The sequence below is a fragment of the Halichoerus grypus genome, chromosome 1 (assembly GCF_964656455.1).
Source record: "Halichoerus grypus chromosome 1, mHalGry1.hap1.1, whole genome shotgun sequence".
In the NCBI taxonomy this organism is placed as follows: Eukaryota; Metazoa; Chordata; class Mammalia; order Carnivora; family Phocidae; genus Halichoerus; species Halichoerus grypus.
In genome coordinates this window covers 66,015,787-66,029,077 of record NC_135712.1, presented here as the reverse complement: position 1 = coordinate 66,029,077, position 13,291 = coordinate 66,015,787, and the positions used below count along the sequence as shown (strand labels likewise).

General features: G+C 37.9%; 1 protein-coding gene across 1 annotated transcript in view; it reads right to left on the bottom strand.

Annotated features, from left to right (window-relative positions):
- EAF2 (ELL associated factor 2) overlaps window positions 1–13,291 on the bottom strand; it is a 48,758-nt gene that overhangs the window by 29,643 nt on the left and 5,824 nt on the right. Inside the window, exon 2 of the mRNA XM_036093735.2 lies at window positions 9,810–9,904. Within this exon, the coding sequence (XP_035949628.2) occupies window positions 9,810–9,904 (95 nt within the window). The remainder of the gene's footprint in view (window positions 1–9,809; window positions 9,905–13,291) is intronic.

Genomic DNA, 13,291 nt, shown 5'->3' with positions numbered 1-13,291 from the left:
GGGTTATAAGATAAAGTTTAAATTCTTTTGCATTACAAATTAAGCCCTTTTTAAATTGATTCCTAAATACCTTTCCATCTCCCACTATGTCCCTAGTGGACTCCTTCTGATCTAGCCACAGTGGCTTACATGTAGTTCTTCAAATGTCACAGACTTTTTTGTTGCCTTGTCTTAGCCCATGTCTTTTTCTTTTCTCTGCCTAAAATGTCTTCTCTCTTTCCTTTACCAGGGTAACTTCAACTCTTCTTCAAGACAGCATACCCTGGCATCTCTTCTTTCTCCACTGAGTTCTCTTCTGCACTTCTGTAATATTCTGTGTATACCTCTGTGACAGTCCTTATATTTCTATATTTTAATCAGTTATTTCCTATCTTCCTCATTAAATGGTAATATTTTTCGGGACACTGACCGTGTCTAGTCTTCTGCTGTATTCGCAATAGCTACCTAGCATAGGAGTTACCACACAGAAGGTACATGTATATATGGCCCACCTGTCTATCTGTTTCTCTTTCTCATACACACATATACACACAAATATTTGGACATATTCTTTTTGGATATATCTCTGGTGGACTGGTGGGGGGGATGTTACTTCTTCCCAAATTATTTCTTTGTTGTTTTAGAAATTTACAATTTGAAGGCTTGAAAACTTCCTTCTATACTTGTCATTCCTTAAAGAGATATTTCAATTGAGATCAAACCCAAACACATAGTGGATGGTTTAACTCTTGCTTAAAAAAGGATATGTGTGAATGAGAAAGTTTTATTAGTAAATGTAAGAATTCCCATATGCTTAATAGAAAAACGTGCAAGGAATGAGGATGGAAGGATTGTTAATTTGAGAAAAGAAAATTCTACATCGCAAAGAAGAACCCAGCTAAAGTTTTTTTGCAAACCAATCATCACTGATCAATAATCCTATAATCTGAAAGCAGGCTAGTGGTACCTGTTATCAACTTAAGGCTTTTCAATAACTTTTAGAATTAAGGGGATGGTTTAGGTTTTTCTTTAATAAACATCATAAAGCAAAAAAGCCTTAGACTTATGGGTACTAAATTTCCAAACTATTTTAGAGATGCCAGCTTTTCATAACAGAGTAATACAAAAGTTTATTCATCCACATGTCTCACACTGAATTGGTTGTTCATTTCCTTCAGTTTGTAAGGGAGCAAATGAGAAGTCTCCCCCACAAATTTAATTAACCTTAGGAAAACTTTCAGAGGCAGCAACTGATACAGTCTGACATAACAGTGGGGTCTCAATAAATAGTGTTGGACTGATAAAAATAAGACTAGAAGACTAGAGGATAGAAAGCTTGCTTGCTCTACCTCTAATCACAACAAATCATCTCATAAAGGCATACAAGAGAATGTCAATGAATTGGCACAAAATCATTTCTGTTAAAAAAATTAAACAAAACAAAGAAAAAAAATCTCAGTCCAGTGCTTTCTCTGTATGTTAAAATATAAAGTTACAGTCTTTGTGTTCTCTGAGAATAGATCAAGTCAGCATAAAAGAAAAAAAAGAAACAAGCTGAATGCAAAGAAATTTCTAACTCAAAAACTGAGAAAACTAGAGCAACAAGTAATTTGTCTATTTATGTAAATAGTATTTGACAGTGTTACTTGGAATCACCTAGAAATTTTTTAAATGGACAAAACTTTGGTTAAAGCCTCCCTGACCTAGCCTCTTTTCTAACCCATTCCCCAAACTATTGCTAAAATCACTCTAAAAGCACAAATCTGATCATGTTACTACTCTGCTTAAAAACCTCTAATGGTACTCTAATACCTATGGAATAAAGTCGAAATTCTACATTAGAAGATAATATATTTTTCACAGTCTGATCCCAATCTACCTTTCCAGACTCTACTATCAATCATTTTTCATAATTCTGTTATTTATCTACTATATTAATTCATTTATTCCACAAACTTCTTGTTTTTCTCTATTAGAGCCTTTTATATACTGTTTCTTTTGCCTAGAATAATCTACTCCCTTTCTGCCTGATGAAATGCTACTTGTCCTTTAAGGCTCAGCTCAAATAGCATCTGCCTTGTGAAGCCTTTCAAGATTCTACCAGGCGGCGAGGCGGAGCAAGATGGCGGAGGAGTAGGAGACCTAAATTTCCTCTGGTCTCAGGAATTCAGCTGGATAGGGATCAAACCATTCTGAACACCTACGAACTCAACAGGAGATCAAAGAAAAGGATAACAACAACTCTCTGAACAGAAAAGCGACCACTTTCTGGAAGGTAGAATGTGCGGAGAAGTGAATCCGAGACGATATTCGGGAGGATAGACGGCGGGGGAGGGGGCCTCCGTTGGCCGCTTCTGGCAAGTGATAGAGCCTCAGAGCACAAAATCGGAACTTTTAGAAGTCAGCTCCGCTGAGGGATGTTGCTCCAGTGGCTAAGCGGGGGGTGGAACCCTCGTGGGACAGTGTGGTCTCAGGACCCTCAGGGTCACAGAAAGACCAGGGGTGCCTGAGTGCGGCAGAGCTCCCAGGTATCGGAGCAGGGAAGCCGGCTGCAGAGACGGAGCCGAGGCGCGGGCTCTCAGCTCGGGGTTGCCATAAACCATGATCCGCAGCACAGTCAGGCCACTGCTCCTCCAGCAGGGACCCAACAAGTGGCAGATCTGGGGAGACTCCCCTAACTCCCCCGGGAGGAGCAGCTCGGGAGCACACTGCAGGGATTTGCTGGGTTTGGAGACTCCACACCGAGTCGGGTGCCAGAGATAGAAACACGTGGTCACAGGCCAGGTGAGCATGGAGTGTGGCCGGAGACCGGGGAGATGGGAGTGATTGACTGCTTTTCTCTGGGGGCTCACTGAGGAGCGGGACCCTGAGTTCTCGGCTCCTCCAGGGCTGAGATTGGGAGGCCACCATTTTCACTCTCGGCCTCCAAAGCTGTACAGAAAGCTTGGAACAAAAGCTCCTGAAAGCAAACCCAAGCAGATTACTTAGCCCGGACTGGGCAAGGGCGGGGCAATTCCGCCTCCAGCAAAGACATTTTGGGAACCACGGCAACAGGCCCCGCCCCCAGAAGATCAGCGAGAACAGCCAGCCAAGACCAGGTTTACCCATCAATGAGAACGGCAGAACTCCAGTGCTAGAGGAATAATGCACATAGAATCCATGGCTTTTTTACCATGATTCTTTAGTCTTTCAAAGTTAATTTTTTTTTTTAAGATTTTATTTATTTATTTGACAGAGACAGACACAGCGAGAGAGGGAACACAAGCGGGGGGAGTGGGAGAGGGAGAAGCAGGCTTCCCGCTGAGCAGGGAGCCTGATGCGGGGCTCAATCCCAGGACTCTGGGATCATGACCTGAGCCAAAGGCAGACCCTTAATGACTGAGCCACCCAGGAGCCCCTATTTTTTTTTTTAACTGTCTTTTTTTTTTTTGAATTTTTCTTTTTCCCTTTTTCAACCAACATCTTATCAATCCCTTTTTTAAAAAACATTTTTATTTTTCATTTTTAGAGTCATATTCTATCCCTTCGTAGTAGTTACCCTTATTTTTGGCATATATATATATAAGTTGTTCTCTCTTTAAAATTTTGAGATAGTTTCTTCTAACAGATCAAAATATACCCTAAATCTCTAGTGTGTGGTTTTGATCTACTCTCCTGCCTGATCACATTCTCTCCCTTTTTTTTTTAAATCCTCTTCTTTCTTTTTTCAAACAACTTATCAATTCCTTTTATAAAATTTTTTATAATTTTCATCTTTACAGTCATATTCCATCCCTTCATCATATCCACCCTTATTTTTGTACATATATAAGTTTTTCTTTCTTTAAAATTTTGGGAGGCACTTTCTTCTAACAGACCAAAATTCACCCAAAATCTAGTGTGTGGCACTGATCTATGCACCAGCCTGATCACATTTGATCATATTCTGGTTTTTTTTGTTTTGTTCTGTTTTTGTTTGTTTTTATCTTTTTCTTTTTCTTTTTTCTTTCTTTCCTTTTCTTTTCCCCCCAGCTTCAGGTCTTTTCTGATTTGTTTAGAGTATATTTTCTGGGGACGTTGTTACCCTGTTAGCATTTTGTTCTCTCATTAATCTATTCTCCTCTGGACAAAATGACAAGACGGAAAAAATCACTTCAACAAAAAGAACAAGAGGTAGTACCAACTGCCAGGGACCTACTCAATACGGACATTAGTATGATGTCGGATCTAGAGTTCAGAATCATCACTTTAAAGATACTAGGTGGGCTTGAAAAAGCATGGAAGCTATTAGAGAAACCCTTTCTGGATAAATAAAAGAACTAAAATCTAACCAAGTCGAAATCAAAAAGGCTATTAATGAGGTGCAATCAAAAATGGGGGTGCCAACTGCTAGGATAAATGAGGCAGAAGAGAGAATCAGTGATATAGGAGACCAAATGATGGAAAATAAAGAAGCTGAGAAAAAGAGAGATAAACAACTACTGGATCATGAGGGCAGAATTCGAGAGATAAGCGATACCATAAGATGAAACAACATTAGAATAATTGGGATCCCAGAAGAAAAAGAAAGAGAGAGAGGGGCAGAAGGTATATTGGAGCAAATTATAGCAGAGAACTTCCCTAATTTGGGGAAGGAAACAGGCATCAAAATCCAGGAAGCAAAGAGAACCCCTCTCAAAATCAATAAAAATAGGTCAACACCCTGACATCTAATAGTAAAACTTATGAGTCTCAGAGACAAAGAGAAAATCCTGAAAGCAGCTCGGGAGAAGAGGTATATAACCTACAATGGTAGAAACATTAGATTGGCAACAGACCTAACCACAGAGACCTGGCAGGCCAGAAAGGACTGGCATGATATATTCAGAGAACTAAATGAGAAAAATATGCAGCCAAGAATACTATATCCAGCTAGGCTGTCATTGAAAATAGAAGGAGAGATAAAAACCTTCCAGAACAAACAAAAACTAAAGGAATTTGCAAACATGAAACCAGCCCTACAGGAAATCTTGAAAGGGGTCCTCTAAGCAAAGAGAGAGCCTAAAAGCAACATAGACCAGAAAGGAACACAGACAATATACAGTAACAGTCACCTTACAGGCAATACAATGGCACTAAATTCATATCTTTCAATAGTTACCCTGAATGTAAATGGGCTAAATGCCCCAATCAAAAGACACAGGCTATCAGATTGGATTAAAAAACAAGACCTATTGATATGCTGTCTGCAAGAGACTCATTTTAGACCCAAAGAAACCCCCAGATTGAAAGTGAGGGGGTGGAAAACTATTTACCATGCTAATGGACACCAAAAGAAAGCTGGGGTGGCAATCCTTACATCAGACAAATTAGATTTTAAACCAAAGACTGTAATAAGAGATGAGGAAGGACACTATATCCTACTTAAAGGGTCTATCCAACAAGAAGATCTAACAATTGTAAATATCTATGCCCCTAACACGGGAGCAGCCAATTATATAAGGCAATTAATAACAAAAGCAAAGAAACACATTGACAATAATACAATAATAGTAGGGGACTTTAACACCCCCTCACTGAAATGGACAGATCATCGAAGCAAAAGATCAACAAGGAAATAAAGACTTTAAATGACATACTGGACCAAATGGACTTCACAGACATATTCAGAACATTCCATCCCAAAGAAATGGAATACACATTCTTTTCTAGTGCCCGTGGACCATTCTCCAGAATAGATCACATCCTAGGTCATAAATAAGGTCTCAACCAGTACCAAAAGATTGGGATCATTCCCTTGCTATTTTCAGACCACAATACTTTGAAACTAGAACTCAATCACAAGAGGAAAGTCAGAAAGAACTCAAATGCATGGAGACTAAAGAGCATCCTACTAAAGAATGAATGGGTCAACCAGGAAATTAAAGAAGAATTAAAAAAATTCATGGAAACCAATGATAATGAAAACACAACTGTTCAAAATCTTTGGGATGCAGCAAAGGCAGTCCTAGGAGGAAAGTATATAGCAATACAAGCCTTTCTCAAGAAACAAGAAAGGTCTCAAGTACACAACCTAACCCCACACCTAAAGGAGCTGGCGAAAGAACAGCAAATAAAGCCTAAACCCAGCAGGAGAAGAGAAATAATAAAGATCAGAGCAGAAATCAATGAAATAGAAACCAAAAGAACAGTAGAACAGATCAACGAAACCAGGAGCTGGTTCTTTGAAAGAATTAACAAGACTGATAAATCCCTGGCCAGACTTATCAAAAAGAAAAGAGAAATGACCCAAATCAACAAAATCATGAATGAAAGAGGAGAGATCACAACCAACACCAAAGAAATACAAACAATTACAAGAACATATTATGAGCAACTCTATGCCAGCAAATTAGATAAAGAATGGATGGATAGAAAAGGATGCATTCCTAGAGATGTATCAACTACCAAAACTGAACCAGGAAGAAATAGAAAACCTGAACAGACCTATAACCACTAAGGAAATTGAAGCAGTCATCAAAAATCTCCCAACAAACAAAAGCCCAGGGCCAGATGGCTTCCCAGGGGAATTCTACGAAACATTTCAAGAAGAATTAATACCCATTCTTCCGAAACTGTTCCAAAAAATAGAAATGGAAGGAAAACTTCCAAACTCGTTTTATGAGGCCACCATTACCTTGATCCCAAAACCAGAAAAAGACCCCATCAAAAAGGAGAATTACAGACCAATATCCTTGATGAACATGGATGGAAAAATTCTCACCAAAATACTAGCCAATAGGATCCAACAGTACATTAAAAGATTATTCACCACGACCAAGTGGGATTTATCCCTGGGCTGCAAGGTTGGTTCAACATCCGCAAATCAATCAACGTGATACAATACATTAACAAAAGAAAGAACAAGAATCATATGATCCTCTCAATAGATGCAGAAAAAGCATTTGACAAAGTACAGCATCCTTTCTTGACCAAAACTCTTCAGAGTATAGGGATAGAGGGTACATACCTCAATATCATAAAGGCCATCTATGAAAAACCTACAGCAAATATCATTCTCAATGGGGAAAAACTGAGAGCTTTCCCCCTAAGGTCAGGAACGCGGCAGGGATGTCCACTATCACCACTGCTATTCAACATAGTATTAGAAGTCCTAGCCACAGCAATCAGACAACAAAAAGAAATAAAAGGCATCCGAATCGGCAAAGAAGAAGTCAAACTCTCACTCTTTGCAGATGATATGATACTTTATGTGGAAAACCCAAAAGACTCCACCCCAAAACTGCTAGAACTCATACAGGAATTCAGTAAAGTGGCAGGATAGAAAATCAATGCACAGAAATCAGTGGCATTCCTATATACCACCACCAAGACAGAAGAAAGAGAAATTAAGGAGTCGATTCCATTTACAATTGCACCCAAAACCATAAGATACCTAGGAATAAATCTAACCAAAGAGGCAAAGGATCTGTACTCAGAAAACTATAAAATACTCATGAAACAAATTGAGGAAGACACAAAGAAATGGAAAAACGTTCCATGCTCATGGATTGGAAGAACAAATATTGTGAAGATGTCAATGCTACCTAGAGCAATCTACACATTCAATGCACTCCCCATCAAAATACCATCCACTTTTTTCAAAGAAATGGAACAAATAATCCTAAAATTTGTATGGAACCAGAAAAGACCCGAATAGCCAGAGGAATGTTGAAAAAGAAAAGCAAAGCTGGCGGCATCACAATTCTGGACTTCCAGCTCTATTACAAAGCTGTCATCATCAAGACAGGATGGTACTGGCACAAAAACAGACACACAGATCAATGGAACAGAATAGAGAGCCCAGAAATGGACCCTCAACTCTATGGTCAACTAATCTTTGACAAAGCAGGAAAGAATGTCCAATGGAAAAAAGACAGTCTCTTCAACAAATGGTTTTGGGAAAATTGGACAGCCACATGCAGAAGAATGAAACTGGACCATTTCCTTACACCACACACAAAAATAGACTCAAAATTGTTGAAAGACCTAAGTGTGAGACAGGAGTCCATCAAAATCCTAAAGGAGAACACAGGCAGCAACCTCTTCAACCTCAGCCACAGCAACTTCTTCCCAGAAACATCACCAAAGGCAAGGGAAGCAAGGGCAAAAATAAACTATTGGGACTTCATCAAGATAAGGAGCTTTTGCACAGCAAAAGAAACAGTCAACAAAACCAAAAGACAACCGACAGAATAGGAGAAGATATTTGCAAATGACATATCAGACAAAGGGCTAGTATCCAAAATATATAAAGAACTTATCAAACTCAACACCCAAACAACAAAGAATCCAATCAAGAAATGGGCAGAAGATATGAACAGACATTTTTCCAAAGAAGACTTCCAAATGGCCAACAGACACATGAAAAAGTGCTCAACATCGCTCAGCATCAGGGAAATCCAAATCAAAACCTCAATGAGATACCACCTCATACCAGTCAGAATGGCTAAAATTAACAAGTCAGGAAATGACAGATGTTGGCGGGGATACGGAGAAAGGGGAACCCTCCTACACTGTTGGTGGGAATGCAAGCTGGTGCAGCCACTCTGGGAAACAGTATGGAGGTTCCTCAAAAAGTTTAAAATAGAGCTGCCTTACAATCCAGCAATTGCACTCCTGGGTATTTACCCCAAAGATACAAATGTAGGGATCCGAAGGAGTACATGCACCCCGATGTTTATAGCAGCAATGTCCACAATAGCCAAACTATGGAAAGAGCCAAGATGTCCATCAACAGATGAATGGATAAAGAAGACGTAGTATATATATACAATGGAATATTATGCAGCCATCAAAAGGAATGAGATCTTGCCTTTTGCAATGACGTGGATGGAACTGGAGGGTGTTATGTTGAGCAAAATAAGTCAATCAGAGAAAGACATGTATCATATGACCTCACTGATATGAGGCATTCTTAATCTCAGGAAACAAACTGAGGGTTGCTGGAGTGGGGGATGGGGTGGGAGGGATGGGGTGGCTGGGTGATAGACACTGGGGAGGGTATGTGCTATGGTGAGCGCTGTGAATTGTGCGAGACTGTTGAATCACAGATATGTACCTCTGAAACAAATAATGCAATATATGTTAAGAAGAAAAAAAAGAAGAAGAGAGCAGGAGGGGAAGAATGAAGGGGCAGAAATCGGAGGGGGAGACAAACCATGAGAGACAATGGACTCTGAAAAACAAACTGAGGGTCCTAGAGGGGAGGGGGGTGGGAGGATGGGTTAGCCTGGTGATAGGTATTAAAGAGGGCACGTTCTGCATGGAGCACTGGGTGTTATGCACAAACAATGCATCATGGAACACTACAACAAAAACTAATGATGTAATTGTATGGTGATTAACATAAGAATAAAAAAATTTTAAAAAAAAAGAGGTAGGAAAAAAAAAAAGATTCTACCAGGCAGAGTATTTGATTCCACTAATGTGCTTGCACAGAATTTTGTACATGCTCTAATGTATAGCATTAGACATCTGTGTGTCCTTCTGCTATAACAGATTAGGACTAGAAGGCCGGGAATATGCTATTATTCTTAGTTCAGGGTACAAAATCTGGCTCATAATACTAATTAATAAGCATATGTTTAGACCTGTAAGTGTTACAGATCATTTGAAATGATAGTTCTTGAAACTTATTAAATAGATCAAAGTATTTTTAAAAAGTATTTTCAGATTATTTTACCTAAAATAGCTTAATATAAGGTTTTTTCTTTGGTGTATTGGTTAATTACTTTAACTATAACTATACAAATTGAGTAATTATTTTCATTTAAATTTAGTAGAAATCCTGCAAAAAGATACTTTCAGTCTAAATACATAAAAATACTCACTTCTATATTTGGCAGAGTTATTGTCACCTGTTCACCTTTGCCGACTTCAAGCTCTCCTTCACAGGAAGTGTCAATAGAAGCAGGCTTGAAATCATCTAAAAATAGAGACAGATATGGATTTTTATAAAATGGAACAATAGCCGGGTACCTGGATTATCAAAAATATGAGCATGTTTCAGCGTGGTAAATCATTTTGCAACAGCCAGTAATTAAAATGGTTTAGAACAGTCTTCATATTACATATAAAATCCAACCCAGTTTATTTTTGTATATATAATTCTGAGAAAAAAAGAAACAACTAAACTCTAAAATAGTATTCCTCAAACCATGCTCCCTCCGAATCCTGTTTAGGTCAAGATAAACTAGACTAAAATGTTCCACTGCTAAAAAATACATAATGTCAGTGTTTTCACAATTTGCTAAAAACTGGAATTAGTAGAATGTTTTCAATTTTCAGTCTTTCCTGTAATTTTTCTAAAAACACCTTGGGTGTCTACTATCACTTGCTGGCTGTCCTAGCAGAATACATAATTAATGAATACATGGCAAATACATATTCATGGGAAAACTTAAGAAACAGCAATCATTGAGTTTAATAGTTTGAGTTTTTCATGAATCCTACCATTAAAGGATATGTAAATTTAACCAAATCTGCAACTTCAGAAGAACTTAAAATAGGTTTTAATTTTGAGTTAAATCATAATTTAAATGTTATTAAAATATATTACCCAGAAGGAATTTAGGGTGCTCAGATATTTCACATGCTGAACAAGCTTAAAAACCTCTAAGATATGAAAGCCACTTAAAAATAATTCACATCACTGAATTGTGTAAGACTGATGAATCACAGACCTGTACCCCTAAAACAAATAATACATTATATGTTAATAAAAAATTTTAAAAAATTCACATCAATTCATATCAATGACTGATAATTCTGATATAGAATTCCTCGGGTAATGTATATTTTTTCCAGGTTAACTCTTTATTAAAATATAGCATACATGCAAACTAGAACATGAATCATAAGCTTGACGAATTTTCACAAAGTGACACATACGTAATCAGCAACCAGACCAAGAAATAGAACATTATCAATCCCTGAAAGGCCTCTCCCAATTATCCCTACCCCAAGAGACTGATCTTTATATTAACAGGGAAGCCAAATACAAAAAGTCTAAATCCGAAGTACTGAACATTTATTAGAATTTAGGGAACTATAATAGGTAGATCTTGGGAAAAGAGAATCTTCCAGTGCTCATCAAATCATCTTCTGTCGATATACAAAAGCTGGCCCCAGGGCGCCTGGGTGGCTCAGTTGGTTGGGCGACTGCCTTCGGCTCAGGTCATGATCCTGGAGTCCCGGGATCGAGTCCCGCATCGGGCTCCCTGCTCGGCGGGGAGTCTGCTTTGCCCTCTGACCCTATCCCCTCTCATGTGTTCTCTCTCATTCTCTCTCTCTCAAATAAATAAATAAAATCTTAAAAAAAAAAAAAAAAAAAAAAAGCTGGCCCTGCTTCCCAGTGATAATTATAATGGCTAACACTTAGGGAATACTTACTTCCTGCCAGGCATCTTGCTTAACACTTCGTATTTAATTCTTATAATGACTAGGGGCACCTGGGTGGCTCAGTCGGTTAAGTGTCTGCCTTCGGCTCAGGTCATGATCCCAAGGACCTGGGATCAAGCCCTACATCGGGCTCCCTGCTCAGCGGGAAGCCTGCTTCTCCCTCTCCCACTCCCCCTGCTTGTGTTCCCTCTCTCGCTGTCTCTCTCTCTGTCAAATAAATAAATAAAATCTTAAAAAAAAAAAAAAATTCTTATAATGACTCTAAGAAAAGAAATGAAATCCATTCTTTTTTTTTATGAAATCCATTCTTAAGTTCCTTAAGCACATATGAATATAAACAATTCACACTAAGTATTCTTTATAATATGATTTATTCTTTATGTTGCTTTAATTCAAAACTGAATACATGCAGTATCTCTTAAAACCTTAATGCTTAGTTCTAGATTTGAAGAAACAGATTAAAAAAATAACATAAGCAATATGAAAAATGTGAAAGAATTTGATTTACGGTGTATCCTTAGGTAGTACCACTGAGGATAAAGACAAAATAAACTGGGGAGTTTGTTAGTATCAGTAAGGTAATGAGAAAGATAAAAAATAATTTAGGTGTTAAGTTTTAGATGCTTGAAAGAAGTTCTAGAGAAATAAGTGTTAATTAATATCAATTGATTAAAAGACAACAATATTGAAGAAAACATCAGAATTGAGCCTTGAGTATCACAGAAATAAAGAGAAAGTAGAAAGCAGAAGACGGGAAAATCCAAGAGAATACAAAAAATAATATTTTACTTTTTGTATCCAAGATACAAAAGTAAAATAATAATAACAGCTATTACTTATATAATTATTTTAAAATTTTTCCTAATTACTTTTATCTCAAAGACTCACAAAAATTCTTAAAGTAGTGAATATCCCTATCTTACAGATAAGGCAAATGATGGTGGAAGAAATTAAGTCCCTTGCCCAAGATCATGCAATTAATATTTGCTAAAGCTAGAATAAGGAACCACAAATTTAGCAGACTAAAAAGATAAGAGGTTAACCAACAACTTTTGATATCAGTCTTATTTTTTTTAAGATTTTATTTACTTGAGAGAGAGAGAGTGCACATACAAGCCGGGGGAGGGCAGAGAGAGAGAGAAGCAGACTTCCCACTGAGTGGGAAGTGACCTGAGCCGAAGGCAGACACTTAACCATCTGAGCCACCCAGATGTCCCTGATATCAGTCTTACTGATATCTAAATTGATGGAGAAGAAGCTAAGTTCAATTTGAGCTAGTAAATATCATTTGAAGCCCTAAAGTGAAAAGTTCATTTTATAAGGATGTATACAGAATAAATGAAGTAAATACCACTTAAAATATTTTAATGTAAGTAATTTATCATCATGACCTATGGGGGTACCCACAGTAACAGCTTTTGTTTATCTTAAAGTGTACGCAACTTTCTAATTTTAACTATCCTTCAAAGTTCTGCACACCAATGTAAGTATTCCTGTAAATATTCCTCAATCTTCTTTATCACCCACATCTAATCACTATGTCTTTTTCCATATCTTTCAGAGCCATCTCTTTCTATTATTGCGAGGACAAACTAGTTTTCAATCAACAAAAAGCTAAACTATCAAAGTACCTACAGCTTGCCCATCCAACTGCTTTTCTCTGTATTTTTGCTCTTAGAATGTGGATCCTATTTCAAAGTCTCCTCTTCCCTAAAGTAGTCGCTGGGTGGAGCCCTTTCCTTACTTTTCAAAATCTCTTTTTTTTGGGGGGCGGGGGGGTCCACTTCTGTAGCATTTATCATACCGTTCATCAAAACCTAACATAAATGACGTGGCATTATTTACCTCTTCCTGTACATGCCCTTTTGGACTGTAATTTTTTAAATCATAATGCCTCATACTTTAATTCCTC